General features: G+C 35.5%; 1 protein-coding gene across 1 annotated transcript; it reads right to left on the minus strand.

Moving 5' to 3' along the window:
* Window positions 1–14,544: 14,544 nt before the first annotated feature.
* On the minus strand, window positions 14,545–18,364 carry LOC110925392 (TSL-kinase interacting protein 1). Its single transcript, XM_022169351.2, has 13 exons — window positions 18,219–18,364; window positions 17,558–17,740; window positions 17,383–17,465; window positions 17,135–17,292; window positions 16,975–17,059; window positions 16,734–16,890; window positions 16,504–16,638; window positions 16,275–16,417; window positions 15,955–16,193; window positions 15,785–15,863; window positions 15,298–15,702; window positions 15,082–15,213; window positions 14,545–15,001 (listed from the first exon to the last, which is right to left on the minus strand). Exons 2-13 carry the CDS (start codon window positions 17,667–17,669, stop codon window positions 14,816–14,818), a joined length of 1,914 nt encoding a protein of 637 aa, XP_022025043.1. The 5' UTR covers window positions 17,670–17,740; window positions 18,219–18,364; the 3' UTR covers window positions 14,545–14,815.
* Window positions 18,365–18,711: the final 347 nt, after the last annotated feature.

Consider the following 18,711-nt stretch of genomic DNA (forward strand, 5'->3'; position numbering starts at 1 on the left):
TGGGCCAGTCTTCCCGTTTTCACCGCAGCCTCTATTTCCCTCTTGAGGTACATGCAGTTATCAGTTTTGTGCCCGAAGCCCTTATGAAACTCACAGTATTCGTTCGACTATGCTTTGGGTCCTGGCTTTATGGGGGGTGGTCTTGGGAAAGAATTCTTCACCCTCTCCGTGGCCAGTATCTCACTAGGAGTCTTGACGAGGGGGGTGAAGCTGTCGGAGTAAGGGGGAGGGCCTCTCCCTCGGGGTCTGTAGGGGGAGTATGAGGGCCTTGCCCTGTCATGCAACATTCTATCAAAGGTGGGTTTCCGGGAATAGGGAGTACCTTTCTCAGGGGGTCTTGTTGTTGGGGTGGCTCTTCGGGGTGTGGTGTCCGTCTCCTTGGCTTTGCTAACCGTATCCTTTCCTCGGACGAAAGCCCTGACCCTGTCCATAAGATTGTCGAAGGAAGGTGGGAATTCCTCTCCCAGCTTTTCACACAGCTGTGCATGCTTCAGTCCATTTATGAAACTACTAATTTTCATGACCTCCGGGACATCCTTGATGTTCATGCTTTCTTTGACAAACCTTTCCATGTACTGGTCTATCCGTTCATTGTCCCTTTGCCTGATGTGGAGGATTTCGTTGGGATTCTTGACCACCTTCCTTTGCTGCCCAAAGTTCCTGAGGAATTTTTCGCTTAACTCTTCGTAGCTGTCTATGCTCCCCGGAGGGAGACTATCAAACCACAGCCGGGCTCCTTCCGTTAAGGTTTGCACGAACATGTGGCACCATACTGGCATGGGCCACCTTCCCAGTTGCCCCGCTCCTCGGAAGGCATGCAGATGATCTTCTGGATCTCTCGTTCCGTCGTAGCGGTCGAAGCCTTGGGGCAGCTTAGTCTTGGGGGGCATGGGTGCCTCTGATATTCTCCTTGTGAACTTTGAGACCTCGGCCAAGTCTCGTGGCAGGTATGGTTGGTCCAAACCAACGTTGCCCGAGTCGTCTTTCTCCTTTTCCTTGTGTTTCTGACCTGTGATCAAGTCCTCTCTCTCTTCAGAAGACATCTGCCTCAGGGCGGTCATGAACGTTTCCAGTTGGTCCCCATTGTTGCTCTTATTCTGGGGGTTTGCTCCTTCCTGATTAGAGGGTGTGTCAAAAGAGAGTCTGGCCCTGAGGCTGTCTAGCTTTTCCTGTCTCTTCAAATCGTCAAGATACTTGGTTATCTTTTCCCTGTGCATGGCCACAAAGCCAGGAGTGACATGCTCCGTCTCTTCCAGATTTTCTACCAGATTCTCGTTACCCTCTTCATGAGTAATATCCTCCACAGTGACCTTATCCAAATCATTTTGTGCCGTCTGGGTGACACGCGAACTATGTGGGGTTGCCATGTTGTTTTTGGAAGGGTAAATTGCTCTCTGAACGTCGAGTGTTAATGTGGGAACACCGGTCAGGCCTGGGTCCCACGGATGGCGCCAATGTCGAATACCCAACCTCCGGATGACGTTGGCTGGATCTTCGCTGACGTTGAGAGCTCCTGTCCTTGCTTACTACAAAAGAATAAACCGTTAGCCTCGCCACGGGGGACCCCGGGAGGGGGATCCGTGACCAAGCTCCGGCGTGAGAATAAGTAAACTTGCCGGATGAGGAAAGGAGTATTTTCCGATGAAGATATTCACCGGAGAATTCCTATCTTTGTGTGAATCTAATTAATGTGTTATGTGTAGTAAATACGAGGAATGTTGGTCGGATTTAATGAGGGAAATAAATGAGAGTAGTAAATGAGAAGTTGGCCGAAGATTATACCTGCCTCTGCCTTATCCTTTCTCCCCCTTATATAATGGCATGCCTCTATCTCTAAGAGAAATGTCCCTCATGTTATCTAAGGGTAACTGTGACACCTTGGGAAGGTCAGACACGTGTCTGACCCCCAACGGTGCGATGCCTTTCTTCATTAATGCATAGCCGGATAAGTACGATGATGGTGACCGGATGCTTCTCTTATCAAGCATTTAATGAGTCTGTTATCTCTTAGTTGTTTTCCCGCTCACACGAGGAAGGAACCTTGGTAAGCAAGGGTAATTCACTTAGTGGGTATTTGAGTGATTGGGCTTCTTAAAGAGAAAGGCCCAAAGCGGGTAAAGTGGGCTTCCCCACTGGCCCGTCGTCAGATATTATGTTTACTAAAAAAATATATTATAAAGTTTGTAGCCATTTACTACACATGTATAACACAAAATCACTATAGCATGTGGTGTTTAATTGGTGCGCATATTTTTTTTAATACCTTATAATAACATATATTACATAAATAAAAAATGTTTGTTTTCACGGACACATATCCCATGTTTCCTCATGGCATTATGGTGTACGTAAGGTGCTATCTCATGTAGTTATAGGGTTTAAGTTCCATGATAAACATAAGTGTAGTTTTAAAAGTAGGAATCGAGAAACTATAATTAAATCATTAAAAAAGTTGAAAGAATCATCACTGAATAATGTTTCAATCTTATTAGGTCTCAACTATCAATCAGATTATAGAAGTTGTCACTTGATTTAGATAAGCCATCAACGCATTTCATTTTCCTATCCTTTAATGTCTAATCTGATGAACATTGTCTCGACTAATAATACATTTCTCTTTCTTTGGTTAACAATCGGAATAATTGTATACATTAATATGGTGATTTTTAATTTTGACTTTTAGGTACAAGTTTGGAAAATTTTGCAAACGAATTGATCGACAAGACACGTTTAATTTGACTTGAAAAGAAACCGTGTTTTGGACTTGTGGTTGGAATGATATTCGTCAAAAGAGAGTATCCATCACTCTTAATTACGAATTCCTTTGAATGTACTCAATGAACATACAACTATACAAGTACAACATGCTATGTATATTTAACAAGAATTGTACTTCTTTTGTGTTTGTAAACTAATATAAGAGCATTCACAAAATTATTATTTTTCACTCTACATCAGAATAATTATGTTTTTATAATTTGAAAAATTGCTCTAGTAGCTTTTTACATATAAAAAGCTACTATTCATCTTACATCAAATTATTGTGAGTATATAAAAACGAAGAATATAATAAAATAAGTGTTTGTAAGTAAGACAAATATAAAAATGGTAGATAAGATGCGAGAAGTTTTTTTTAAAATGAGCGATAAATTTTGAAAAATTTGATTTTTAGTTAAATCATAGAGTAGAATATGATGGAGCCGTTGTAAATGCTCTAACCAGTATTAATACCCTCGAGATACAAAATGTACATACTTGTGTCTTAGGCTCTTAGATATTAAATGATTTTATGTGGCAAACAAAAAAAACTATTTAATTGATTATGAATATCTATATCGGGTGGGAGATTTTAAATGAAGTGAACTTTTAAGGATAAAAATATATTTTAATTAAATTATATGGATATGGGTAATAATTTCGTTGTGAATACTTGATAGCATTCACGTGAGAATCTCTAGCTCCGTATATAATTTATCTAACATACATATTTTTCAAGTAAACTTAGTTTATCTTTTAAAATTCTTTCACATCTGATTCTCTATCTTTATCTTACTTACAATCATTTATTTTATTGTTTTTTACTCAATTTTATACGCTCACAAAATTATATTAAGAGATGAATTAGTAATCTCGGTGTACTATCAACTCTCTATATGTTTTCTTCATTTACAGACCTCATTGTAAAACATAAAATACCCAAATCTATATATTTTTTTCTGTGATATATAGAAAATATGGTTTTAGAAATTCTAGTGAGAATGCTCTTTGAACATTCATACTTTGGTTCTCTATCATCATCCTCACCTCTAACATTTAGGGAAAATACTAAAAATAATTCCTATTCACTTCGCACCAGGATCTCATCCCTATGTACAATTTGAAGGGAAAGGTAATAGAAACTGTAATAAAAAAAATAATAAAGAAGCATTATTTAATTGAATAGGGTTACAACATACATGTAGGGAATGGTAAAGTTATAAACACGGTTGTGATTTTTTTTGTTAAAGATATGATTTTTAAAGGAACTGAAATGAAATATTCATAGAAAAAGTATGAATATTTGACTCACGACTAATGTTTAAAATGCGTCTCAACGAACATAGCTAGGAAAAGAAATTTATACATGCTAAAAGTTTTTCGGCATTGTTTCTACAATATGCATAACATTAGTCCTGCTTGTCAGGTTTAACCGGTTCTACCATCTTCTGATGCTTAGATCTCCCAAGCTTAAATCAAGGTTGCAAGTTAGTCTCATGTGTATCCATGCATGTATAATATGATGTTGTAGTTCTCAATTGCTTATGGTACGTTTTGGTTTCTCTAGAAAGCTCGGAATGAATTGTCCTTCAGTGGTGTAGGATGTTAAGACGCATTTGTTTTCATACATCTGGAACAAACGTCAAGCCTTTAATAAAGTATGTTTATACGAATAGTTACAAATAGAGGTGCCAAAAAAAGTTAATCACGTAATAAATGAAAATTATTAAACTAGTTTTGTTAGATATAATGGTGATGTACCAACACTTTATAGATAATTCTAAAACTATACTCAATGACTTCAACCATCATTACGAAGATAGAAAGAAGAAACGATGGTCAATTGTAACAAATATTCTTTTTTCTACATCATTTCTTCTTTGATTCATTAGACATTGGATTCTTAGCTAATAGTGTTGCTTTTCATTTATATGCTTTGCGTCATCCACCCATAATTGAAAGTTAATATCTTATATGATCAAGTATTGCTTTTCATTTGTATGCTTTGCGTCATCCACCCATAATCTTATATGATCAAGTATTCAAGCTTGTATGTGTGTATATATATAAAGATTATTGATTAATCTCTAACTAGAAGAATTTACTTTTTGGTCTAGTTAAATGCATATGTTATGAATCAGTCATCTATCTCAAATCATGTCCATTTATCAAAATCATAATATTGAAAGTTGCTAATAGTTTATGGTTTAAAATCAAACAACCCAATCTTACTATTATTGTCGTTGTTTGTTTTAGTTTGTCTAATATTGTAATTTTCGAGTAATACATTGTGGTAAAAAGAACAAATAAATTGCAAAATTAATAATATTACATTGTATTTTGGTTGGATTGATTTGGATCATAAATTTGTCTTATCAGTTCGAATCCATATTTAAGGAACCAAAGTTGTATTAGATTCACCTGTTGAATCGGTTAAACTAATCAATAAAAAATGATCACTCCTATAAATCATATCCACCACGCCAAGACTTCGTGTCAAACACGATGGAAAAGGTAATTTGGAATGTGGATATCAAGATTCGTTCATTGGCAATTGGCATGACTCCTAGGAGAAGAATCTTCGTACAAGGTTTAGGTTATATTCTTATCGTTGTATTATCCTCGTATTAGATTCTTATTGTTGTATTGTCCTCGTATTGTTTTATTTATATGTTATTATCTACGAATTCAATTGTTATACAAAACAACATATAAAATAAAACCGGACATCAATATTACGTTCGTTTTATACCATATGAATCCAAGCAAGAACAAACCAATGTATAATATTATGAAATACATGCCTAACTAGAACAAACGTTCAACCATAATTAAAGCTACACAATTACTTAATTATTGTTTGGTGGAGAATAGGTTATTAAAATCCAAGGTTACAATAAAAAAGTAATAGGACCATGGATATAGTCATATAGATAGTACAAAGAATGCATATGGATAGTACAAACAAGATGATCTAATTGAAAGGTACGACCATAGTAATAGTATTATACTATTATGTATGTTAGAATCAAGACACTTGTTGACATTGGACTATATCTATATAATTTGATTAAAATATTTAATTTTGTTTGTTATCAAAATTTTACAAACTTTTAAATGCCAAATATCTCATTCTCGAAAATTCTTATGCTTTGTTATTATTACATTTTTATTCATTTCCAAAAAAAAAAAATCATGTTATATAGACATGAACTCGATGTTACGAGATCCTTATTCTTAAAAGATATGCAAATGTAATATTATTATGTGGTTGGACATGTTTCTTTTGAAGGCATAGCTTCGTCATGAGACGATATCATGAAATCACTTTGTAGCATGTTTGATAAGGCAAGTAAATCTTTGTAGGACGTGTGCTGTGTTTGTTATGACTTATGATCTATCCAATGGATTTACATACGACTATCTTGTCTTGTGTCGGACTTTAGATAGATTTTATGCACAATACTTAGGTTATTCGTATGGATTCATGTGACTTTCTTTTTTTCTAAAGAAGGTGATTTATATATCAATGCAAAGAAGTTTTCATACAACATCAACTAAATTTGATAATTTAATTAATACATTAATACAATTGATTCAAGAACAAATTTACCACTGTAGAGATAAGTTAACCTACCAACCAAAAATGGTTGGTAATGTACTAATGTCTGGCTGATTGTGGACACTTGACCGAACAAATAAGAGGTAGATGTGAGTGGGGTCTTGAGTTTGACCTTCCAGGCAAAATGACTCAGCTATGACTATGTGTACTACTATATGTTATCTATTTACCACCTTTCATGCATACATATATATATGCATGCATGCATCTTGTATGTATATGTTCATGTATCATACTTGACTTGACATGCCATCATGGCTATTTGTTGACATGTAACATGCATACATGATTTACATAGGGATGGGTTTTTTTTCCCAAATACCTGTACTTGTACCCGTACCGTACCCGTACCCGTACCGATTTTAGGTATTTGGTACATGTATCGGTACCCAGTTTTATTGATTTTGGTATTCGGTACTTTCGGTATTGGTACGGGTACGGGTAAAAACGGGTACTGGTACCGAATTCTATGTATACCTTTAAAAGTTTTTTTGTATTATGTTTTATTTCATATTATGGTATTTATAGTGTACTCGTATTGATTTTACCTATATGGTACCCGTATCGTATTGGTACTCGTACCAATTTTACCTATTTGGTACTCGTACTATATTGGTACTCATGTCAATTTTACCTATTTAGTACTGGTACAAGTGCTCAAAAAGTAAATAAAAACAAAATGGTACCAACCGGGTACTGTACCGAAAATACCCGTACCAGAACCCGTACTCGTACCCGTACCGTACCTATATATTTGGTACGGTATTTGGTACCTAGTTTTATTCAAATTCGGTATTTGTATTTTCGATACTGGTACCGGTATAGGTACGGGTACTGTACCAATCCCATCCCTGGTTACATGTGAACTTAGTAATTAGTAATGACAATTATCTAACATTTAATTATTGGTAATGAAATTATTATTAATATAAACTAATAAAATAAGCTATTAGAATCAAAACTATTAATTCCATTAGTAATCACTAAGCCATTTTAGCACAATTATTATAATAATAGCATAGGAAACGTATTTTCTTGTTTCGTTTAAAATATAAGACTATACGAGACATTTTAGGATATATAAATACACATAACATTCCTTTTTGATAGCTTTTCAACTAAGATAATTAGTTATGTTTCCTATGTTTATAAATTATTGTTTCATCTTAACAACTTTAAATATAATTCTTAGATTTCTTCCATCATCGAGCTAATTTAGATAATATTTTAATACGTCAAGTATAATATTATAATTTAGGTGTTTTCTTGATGAATAAGCATATGATTTTCCAAAAAAAAAAAAAAAAAAAAAAAAAAAAAAAAAAAAAAAAACTTTAAGCAAAACATGTACTATACATGTCTACTACAATAAAATGTATGACACTAACTATCAGAAATTTTAGAAAATTTGATTATTAAGACCTCCCATTCTCTCCTCTTGCCCAAAAACAATGGGTGGTTTCCCCTAAACTATTTCTTTTTTTTTTAAAGAAAAAAACAAAATATATAACATGATTGATTGAGAAGATACTAGGCCCCATCACTTACCCCTCTCCAACATTTCCCCGCAAGCGGCAACATTTCCCCGCAAATCCTTTTACCGCGTGGCAATTATTTGAAGGCGGTGGACTCGCCGTGCGGCAAATTCTTTTGTTGCTTCCTTTGCCGAGACCACCCGGACACCCTAAGATATAACGAGAGAGAGAGAGAGAGAAAGAAAGGAGGCCATTTAAACGACTAGAAAATTGATTTAGGGGAGAGGGGGTCACTAGTGATAGAATTCTATCACTCACAAGCACCAATCAAGTTCCGTCATGTCATCAATCATTTTTTCATCACTCACAACATTTTTTAGTGGGGGTGGTCATCACTCACCACCACTCCCAACAATTTTCCCCAAACCAACAACTACCCTCACAAAACAAAAGAATAACGCGTGATAAAAATAACGAAAAATCGATTCCGTGATAAAATAACGCGTTGAACTTTCTTGTGGGGGTGGAACAAATATTCCATCACGCGTTATAATGCTTTCCGTGAAAAAAAATAACGCACGGCCCCGTGTACTCTTATGTATCATGTTTAATGTATGAGTGATGCGTGCAAGTGTGTATATGTTTTAGGTATATATTTTAAGTCCTTTTTACACTTTTTAGCCAAATTTTAAATTTATAAAACACGATATTTACTAACACTAAACACACATATGGGCAAGTGCACCCATCGTGGACGTAGTATAGTGTTGGTAAGATACCGAGGTCGTCCAAGGAGACAAGAGCTTTTAGTACCGGTTTATCCTCAACGTCTAATCAAATCAAAATGTTAGAAAAGATTTTAAAACTAAGAAAATAAAACTAAATGCTGAAAAATAAAATAAAAATAAAAATAAAAACAGATAGACAAGATGAATCACTTGGATCCGACTCGTGTATAGTGTAACCTTTGATTATTTTCGCACTTTTGCACTTGTTTAAGAGATTATCTTAGTTATTGTAGTAGACCCCTCTTTTGAAGGTGACGTTACCCTCAACCCAGTAGTTTGAGTCAGCAAGGATACAATCCTAAAGGGTCGGATTATTGAAAGATAATTAATTAAGTTATTAATGCAAATTATGGTAAGCCCCTCTTTTGAATGTGACGTTACCCTCGACTAAGTAGTCTGAGTCAGCAGGGATACAGTCCTAAGTAGCCGGGTTATAGTATTAATAGTAGTTTAACTTATGAGGGGGTCAAAGAGTTTGGATCCCCGCCATCCAATACCATTGGGTATTGAAGGAGATCCTACTAAATTTGACCCAGGTCCCTTGCAGGACCTCTAAACGCTGAACAAGGGCAAGACTCTTACCAAACCGTTCCCTTAACCCCCGACCAGGTAGCCAACATACCTCCATATAGACCGTGGAGATATGAATGGTGAAAATCTTTTATTTTATATAGACAGTAAAATAATGTCAAGACACCACGGACAAACGATAAGGAAGAATCACCTTTAATAAGAAACTAGTTATTAAAGTCATTAATACAAAACCAAATAAAAAGTGTAAAAGATTAAAAATAAAAAGTATTACACTAGACACTTGTCTTCACCAAGTGATGTAAGAGACTTAGGCAAACATGGCCTTTGATTGTCAAGAACTCTTACGATCAATCTTGGATCCCGAGACGACTCACACACTCTATGATGGACAATGGATGATGGTGGTGGATGATGGTGTTGTGATGGTGGTGGGTGGTGGGTGAAGTGTGAGAGAGGTGGTGTGCCAAGGGATGAGTTGAAATGGCTCCAAGCACTCCTATTTATAGGCTGAACAGAAGCCTGGGCACAGCCCCGTGCCCGTTGGGCACGGCCCCGTGTCCGTCTGACACTCTCTCTCTTCAATAAATGCCTGCAATACTCTGACCACGCCCCCATGTCCGCTGGGCACGGCCCCATGGTGGGCAATAGAAGCTTCTCTTAGTTTGTCTTTTCTGTTGTTTCTTGGGCACGGCCCCATGCTCGCTGAGCACGGGGCGTGTTCAGTCTTCTGTCTTCTTTGTTTTGCTTGGGAGGATGCTGTCGAGGGGTCGGGCAATCCACTTTTGTCCCTTTTCTTGTATTTATGTTAGATTTTGTTGTCTTTTTGCTTCTTTTGTTAATTTGAGCTTATTTAATCCTGAAAATACAAAAGGAAGACAAAAGCACACTTTTTCCAACATTAGTACTAAAAAGAGTTAGTTTTATGCCACAATTGATATAATTTATATGTTGCATTTTGCGTGTATCAAGGAGGCTTGTAATTCTTAATTTAAAATTGTTTATGTATTAAAAGTCCCTATATACTTGTGTGTCTTCCACATGCGCTATTTCATATTTGATACACATTATGTGTAACATCTGTAGGTGTTATGGTAATTCCCACTTATCATGAAAATGTCACAACAATCCTTGAAAAGTTTCTACATTTGTTTTGTAACATATTCGAACATAGTCTCGAAGTATATTCATATTTATAGGATTATTGGCTTTTTCATAAGTTTTGTTTCACATCCAACAACAAATCAAATATGGATGGCGAGAGACTGTTGTAACTTGTTAGACGTGTTGCCGTATACAGTGGCGGAGCCACACTTTGAACAACGGTGTCGTCCGACACCATTGAATTTTATGTAGCAAATACAACGTATAATAGGAAAAATCGAGTGACACCATTGTTTTTTTACGAGCGACACCATTGTGTTTTTACGAACGACACCATTGTTTTGTCTTCTTCTAAAACAATTATATAATAAACAAATTTATATTTCAAAAGTTAAGCTCAATTACTTGAATTTAATTAGTATACTTTAAATCATTAAAGGTCCATGCTTAATTTTTTTTTTCTAATCCAGTAAGCATTATAGCCTCATGTCTAATTGGTTTTGTTTCAATTATTTAACCTAACAGGATGTTTGATGATTATTTGAATGATGCGTGCACTTGTTTGTTATAATGAAAAATATGTTTTTTTTTTCGAGTTGCCAATGAAAACATTATGAATCGTTTCCAAAACATGAAAATGCATACAGAGCAACTATTAAGTGCATTTTATTATATATTTCAAATGACTTTGTTATTTTATTATGTGTTTTAATTCAATGACATTGTACTTTTACTGTGATATTTGTGTTTATTATGTGATTTGACCCGACTAGATCCGAACCGATCCAAAAGATTCGACTCCGGGTTACTATAAACCGGGGTACCTATAAAAAATGACACCATAAGAAAAATTTTTTGACTCCGTCACTGGCCGTATACTCTGGCATTAAGAACGTTAAAACAACGAATCGAATCTGAAAGTGGCCACGCGTTGTAACATGTTAGTTACCGATATAAATGCACATCAAGGCTAGATATATAGTGGACGCACTTACACGCACTTAACTTCCTATAATTATGATCATACCGTTTAAAAACTCATTCTTACGTGTTTTAGCTAAAGACTTCCTTTTATGATCTTACACACATATATGTATATATATCAAGCTTGTTAATAAATGGATGTTATTTTCAATTCATAAGCACGTTAATTGACATTATAATGGATGGGTTATGGGTATCTATCAGCATATGAAAAGGGTTCTGGTTTAGCCGAAAATATGGACAACCATAAACAAACAAAGAATTAAAAAACGGGCCTGATCGTCAAATAAAGGGTTCATAATGATTCATGCATCACTTGAATACGAAGCATAAGAATGCCATTTACTACCTGAAATTCTACCGTCTTGTTTGTCTAGAATCTAGGGATGGGATTGATACAGTACCCGTATCGGTACCGAAAATACTGTTATCGAATTTGAACAAAACTGGGTACCAAATACTGTACCAGATAGACAGATATATTGGTATGGTACGAGTATTTTGGTACGGTACCCGCTTTAGTACCACTTTATTTTTATTTTAGTTTTTGAGCATTTGGACAGGTACCATATAGGTAAAATCGACATAAATACCAATAAAGTACAAGTACCAAATAGGTAAAATTGGTACTCGTACCAATATGATACGGGTACTAAATAAGTAAAATCAATACGAGTACCATAAATATCATAATATGAAATAAAGCATAATATATAAAACTCTTAAAGTTCTATATAAAATGCGGTACCAGTACCTTAGTTTATCTGTAACCGTACCAATATTGAAAGTACCGAACACCAAAATCAATAGAACTAAGTACCAATACATGTACCAACTACCTAAAATCGGTACATGTATGGGTCTTTGGGAATAGTGTTCATCCCTACTAGAATCCACTCAAACCGAATAAGCACGCTCTCTCTCTCTCTCTCTCATGAAAAACATGCGTTTTGCAGGCGCTCTTAATGGTTCAGACCTCTGGTTCAACACTTAATGGTGCAGACTGTTTGTTTCGCGAGCAGATGTCTGAATGGTTCAGAAATTTGCGTCTGAATGGTTAAGTGTTATACTGAGTTTGAATGGTTAAGACCTCTAATCTGAATTTGTCAAACATTTGCCTATAAACGGTTAAATATTATATTGTCTCTTAATGGTTTAGATCTCTTACTGGTTCAACACTTAATAGTTTATATATCTTACTGTTTCAGCACTTAACATTCAGAAGTTGCCAAAAAGCTCTTATTTAGTTTTGTTTTACTCGGACCTGTGGTTTTGTCCGCAACCTGCCTAAATGTCCGCAACCTGTGGGTTTTGTCCTCAAACCTTTAGATTATTATTGTTTTGGATCCATGTGAAGTCTACTGATAAAAAGAAAGACATACAAGTATTTAGCTTTAGAAATTATAAACCAACTTTTTATTCAAACAAATTCCTTTTTTATTAAAACGGCCGTTTACTCGATTCTGCATTTAAACGAAGAAAAAGACTATAGTGGATGGATAAACGAGGTGGGTACTTAAACGACAAAATAATTGTCGTTTTCCACGTCAGGATGAGGACGTGGGTCCTGTGGTTTTGTCGTGTCTTACATCAGCATGAATGTGTTGGAGTTTGATTTTGCATGCCACTCGTGGGTGTGTGAAACGTTGTAGGGAATTGGATCTTTGCTTTTTTTAACAAATATTTCTTTTGTCTTTTTTTGTTATTTTAAAATAAGAAGTTAAAATAAACTAACGCAGAGTTGTGTGTTTGTTGCTTGGCAAGTTGGCATGATGCATGACTATAATAGTAGTCTAGAAGGCTCAAGAACATAGAGTAACGGAGCTTGAACAAAAACTCGGTAGAGGACGGACTCTTAAATTTCCAATATTTTACATTAAAAAAAGTTTGAAAATTTTCGGTAAAATCAACATTATGAGCGAGACACCATAACCTCCGCCCTTGAATATAATATACAAAATAAAACATTTTCAACTACTCTTACGAGTTTATATTCGTGTATACACCGTTTAAAAAAATTACGACTTCTTGTAACCTTGGGTATCATATTGTTTTTGTTTTCGTGAAGAAGTGGATATATTTGTGGATTGTCAAGTTAATCAAGAATGGTCTTCATTTCTTCCGATATTGTTAAATGAATACATGCACTAAAATGTTGGGTTAAAAAAAACTGTTAGTATTTCAACAATGTCACACGGGCTTAAATATTGGGGTTTTTTAAAGGCTGAATAATATGTTCAAAACAATGTTACATGGGCTTGAATATTGGGGTTTTTTAAAGGCTAAATAATATGTTCAAGAAAAGTGGACTCTCTAATATTTAGAGATATTTAAGATAGGTCATAGGTCCATGGACACCATTGTCACAAAACATAGGCTCGGCCCAGATTACGTGCGATACAAACCCAAAAAGGTTTATCACATCCAGTCCATTTAGAGATCCATAATAAGTAGGTTTTTTTCTTTCTTCTCTCTCTCTCTCTTTTTTTCTAAATATGAGAAGCATAAGAAGACATTGACTCGCTAAATTTGTAACTATGACTTGCAATTTTTATACTTCAAAATCCTTTTTATCTGATATTGGTTTCATATATATGCACATAAGTATGACTCAGTAATAAAGTATTAACTTCAACCACAATGTTATGAATCAACTCAAAATGTATATCTGTGAATACAAGCTTATATAATTTACCGACTCGATGTGTTCTAAACCACCTGAGCTCGTTAAAACCCCTATATGTTTAGGCCAGACATGTAATATCAAAATGTGAGGAAACTATGCTATCATTTGGTGGTTTCAAAATTCGGATGTGATTTGGGATGATTTGATGACAACTAAGGTAGTGTTCGTTTCACAGAATTGAATGAAGTCCGGATGGAATTAGAATGTTGATTTCACTTCTTATCTTGTTGATTTAACAAAAAAATAAATTGGAATTGAATAACATAAGGAAGAGAATCTATATTCCAATTCCATCTAAATTTCATTACATTTTGCAAAACAAACACCTAAATTACAAATCAAATTTCAATTTCTGCACGAATTCCCATTCCAATTCCATTTCAATCCATGAAACGAACACTATCTAAAAGTATCATGTAGTTTGTTCAAATAATAAACAAAACAAAACTGTGGTGTACGTCTGAATTCTCTCTTAGCAAGAGATCTTAGATAAACATTTCTACCTTAACCCCGATAAGGTTACTAGCACAGCGTCGGCTGCATTTACCCAGTCTCGCTGATTAGCAACGCAATGGTGGAGCTAGCGAGCAACGATAATAATGCACAACTCAAATATACAAAGTGACATAAATGTTAAGTGTATTTTGCCTCAGTTATTCGAAATTTAGCTGTTGGAGCCAACTAGCCAAGCACACAATATATAACAAAAGGATCATTAACAAGTCATTAGTGAACTACTTTACATGTAAAACTGTCCAGAAACCAAAAGATAGATCAAAACCACAACAACCACGCTTTAACAACTCTTACCCGATGCAGTAAAAGCTGTACCTAAAAGAGCTGTGTGGTAAGGTCTCAGGTGTCGGTGTTAGGGTACTATATTAACAGGTGTAGATTCCCGATCTCCTACTCTCTGCTCCACTCCAAAGAAAAAGGCATCGAGGCTGCTCGTTAGAATACGAGTCAACCCGCCAAGACTCTCGCTCAATATAAGGTCATTGCTTTGGTATCTACAGGGAGGCACATCCACTTCTAAAGGTCCCAAAGAGTCGGGCTGCAGTGAATCAAATAAAAATTATCAACCATTAGAATGTAAACATAAACCAATGTTTAGAATAACGATTGTATACGTACCCAGTATATATCAGTAAGAGCATGTAAATCTTTTGCAGAATCATCCTTGGGATTAACATCAGATGGACACTCATCCATGGCGTCTACTTCTGCATGACAATCCTGCACAGGCTCCTCTGCATCAGGTAGTTTCTGCACGGAATAAAGTTCAGAACATCAAGATGTGTTTGGCAACATGTATACAAGAATTAGTAAACTACAAACTAATATTCAAACCTCAACGGCAGAGGTTGATGGAACAAGACTCATAGCAGAAGTGTCGTGTTTGTCAAAAAGATCGTTGTTTTTACGGAATGTGAATGCATCACATGTTTCTTCAGCATCCCAGATGGAAGAGGATACGACAGTGGGCTCGACACCGTTATTATTGCCAATAGTTTTACCTATGTGAGCGGCAATAGCAGCATCAAAGGAATCACAGCTAAATGAACACTGAGAGCCCAGAGACCCAATGCTGGCGTTGGCATGCTTTTTACTATTACTATTATTATTAATATTATTGTTACTATTTATATTATTATTATTTACATCTGAAAGCAGATCACTGATACTCGTGTTTGTAAGGCTGTCTGCCCATTCGAATACCGACACAGCACCTGCATTCTTTTGAGATCCCTTCTCCTGCAACCAGTATCAGTCACCGATATCAATAAAGTTTATAAGTTCGATACAAGTTTCAGAAAATTAGAGCGAAGATGTGAACCTCTACACTGTTCATGTTGAATCTTTGAGCAGCCGAAACCGGTTGAGGTTCTTGATTTGGCGTTGTAAACCATCCATACCTTCTCGAAAACATGTTACAACGCATGAGAAATTCTTGTAGCATACACACGTAAAAAAAACCTAGGATAATATATGTACAAGGATCAAAACCTTAAACGGAAAACAGGAGGGCTTCCAATTGCAGCATATACGTCTGCCGCACTTAAAACTGAATCTTGAGTCCACTTCTGACAGATCACGGGATTTAAACTCGGAGCATGGTAAGGCAGAAGCATTAATTCTCCAGATGCTATGCTACAGCTTCCCCATTTACGATTTATATGTTCCAAAACCGATGATATTTTCTTCCGACAACTTAACGTGAGCTCCAAATGTGGGTTGTGATTGTCCTGAAATAAGATCACAATCAGATTCAGTTTCAGTTTCACAAACATTTTTTCTTTTTAAAAACATGGTTACTATGTTCATACCATTTCCAACGCTCTGCGTATGCTTTCGTTAATTGGGAAGAGCTGAAGTTTTAGTTTTGTCAAAGGTTGTACGGTGTTGGTGGGAAACATAGTTTGATGAAAATGTGGTACTGGGGGAATATCTCGTCTCACAGCATCGTCTCCTGATGGCAGACCAGATGTTTCAGATTAGAGACGATAAAAAAAACAATATTGCGAGCGTTCGTAACCTTGGAAAGTGGAAACTCACCCTGCATAAACTGTACACCGTCAACTAATTTATCCAAAGCTGTCTGCTCCAAATGTGCAGCAGCATCGGCTACTAACGACACTCCAGCTATCGCAGCCTTTTCCCACTTTCTATAAGCAGCTGTGGATGAACCACCTTTTAAAGAAAAAAACAAAAGTTTGTCAATGTATAATACATACATGTGTGTAAACAAATAACGAAAACAAAGTAACAAATAATAATATAATCACCTGATCTTTTCTTCTGTCTGGCTTGTTTAACAGGAGACGAGTCTCCTTTGCTATTGTTCTGATTTGAGACACCTTGTGATGAATTTATCGAACCGTTTTCCCCCTGAACGAGTCGTTTTTTGATATTCTTCTTACGGTCTTTCAATAATTGATGTTCCTTCATGGCAGAGAATAATAAAGTCGTCAGTATTTAACATCCAAAACCAAATACCAAAAAAATGAACATTGAGAATCAACTAACCAAGCTCTCCAAAAAATGTTTGAATCTTCGAGGCTTCAAGTGAAGCTTTGAGGCTTTACAGCTATACTTTTCAAGTAATGACCACCTGCACAAGAAACAATTAGATACGCAAGATTTGCGAGACACAAACCTACATATATTACGATATGTGTTTATTTACCATCGAAGCATGGCAGCATTGGTATCTTTGGAGTTTTTGGCATCAAGAGAAAGTTCCGGGCCAAGCAACTTATTCATACGCCTCACAAGACGATAATAATAGTGTCTAACTTGGTCCTTGTTTTTACTCTGAACACGAGAAGTTATTTTCTCAAAATTCTGCATCACATAAAACAATTCCCAGCATAACGTATTATTAAGTTATATTAAGATAAAATTAAGCAACATATGCATCCATTTGAAACTTACCTTGCCAACTTGACGCAAAGCATTGAAGAAACTTTCTTCTTCCTGACGCGTCCAAGCAGCCCATTGTCGTGTTTGTTTCTTCGCTGAATTCAGTTACAAACCATGTTAGTATCAACTATCAACTAGGAAGCTCGGTGCATACATAAATTTAACCATTAAATCTCCGAATACGTACCTGGCGGATTAGGCGCAACATGATGTGTCTCAGATGTGATCACGTCCTTAATAAACACAGTTTCCGGCACATCCGATGCCTCACGACACGAAACTTGTGACTCCATATTCATACTAATATGTCAAGAGAATGTTGAAATTTTCATGACCTAGCTAAATCCTACGAACTGCGCTCTCCTTCAATCTGACGGAATAACAAATTCAAATTCAAACAAATTATTAATATCAGGATCACAAATAATCATAAAAAATTGGGGAAAATCAACACAACCTCCAATTTTCATCCAGATCCACCTTACATAGCAAAATTAACATAAACCTAAACACACGCTTCAAATCAATCAACTTAAAATTGCTTAAATTCACAATAACATTGCCTACACATGCCGCTTTAATGAATAATATTACAATATCACAATCGATTATAAAGCCCTAGGGTACGAGAGCATAAACGATCGAATCTTCGGCTAATTAGCTAACTACAAGTTGAAATTAAACTCGAATTATCCCTAACAAACACAAAAAATTCGTTCGGAAACTCGATTAAATATAATAAGTTTGATTGAGCACAAATTTTGACGATAAAAAGTATGTAATCGCATGCAAACGAATCGATAGATGAAACTGAAACCCTAACGAACGGAAGATTGGTGACGGATTACCTGAGAAAGATGCCGATGACGGTGGCGGTGACGGTGGTTTGTGACCGGAAAAATATAAAAAGTTAAACCACGGTAAAGAGAGTTTTACTTTGTGACTTTTGGTATGTATTTTTGACGGTTCAATTTTTGGATTGTATTTGGGGTATTATCGTATTTTCTTTTCCTTTTATAGATATATTATCCTTTTCAAGGTATTATAATGAGTAAATAAATTGTCAAAATGGCCTCTGAGTTTAGGTTACTTTTGTCACTTCAATTCAAAAATGAAATTTTTAATATCTGAGTCCCTAAGGTTTTATTTTTGTTGTTTTTTCCATCCAAATCACTAACTAAGTTAAAATATATCGTTAACTCATGGACGATTTTGGCAATCTACCCATTTTCCTCTTATTTTTAATTTTCTGTTTTATCTTTAGATTAAAAAAAAAGATAAGTATAAATATAATATAATACATGAGTAAACACATTTGTATTTACGCACTTATTTTTTAAC

Source organism: Helianthus annuus, chromosome 7 (assembly GCF_002127325.2).
Source record: "Helianthus annuus cultivar XRQ/B chromosome 7, HanXRQr2.0-SUNRISE, whole genome shotgun sequence".
NCBI classification, from domain to species: Eukaryota; Viridiplantae; Streptophyta; class Magnoliopsida; order Asterales; family Asteraceae; genus Helianthus; species Helianthus annuus.

What these genes read in the sequence shown, in the direction of transcription:
- LOC110925392 (XM_022169351.2), bottom strand. Translation starts at nt 17,669, where the DNA reads ATGAATATGGAGTCACAAGTTTCGTGTCGTGAGGCATCGGATGTGCCG. An exon ending in CAGACAGAAGAAAAGATCAG is followed by an intron (nt 16,639 to 16,733) that starts GTGATTATATTA and finishes TTTCTTTAAAAG; the next exon opens with GTGGTTCATCCACAGCTGCT. An exon ending in CGGTGTACAGTTTATGCAGG is followed by an intron (nt 16,418 to 16,503) that starts GTGAGTTTCCAC and finishes GTCTGCCATCAG; the next exon opens with GAGACGATGCTGTGAGACGA.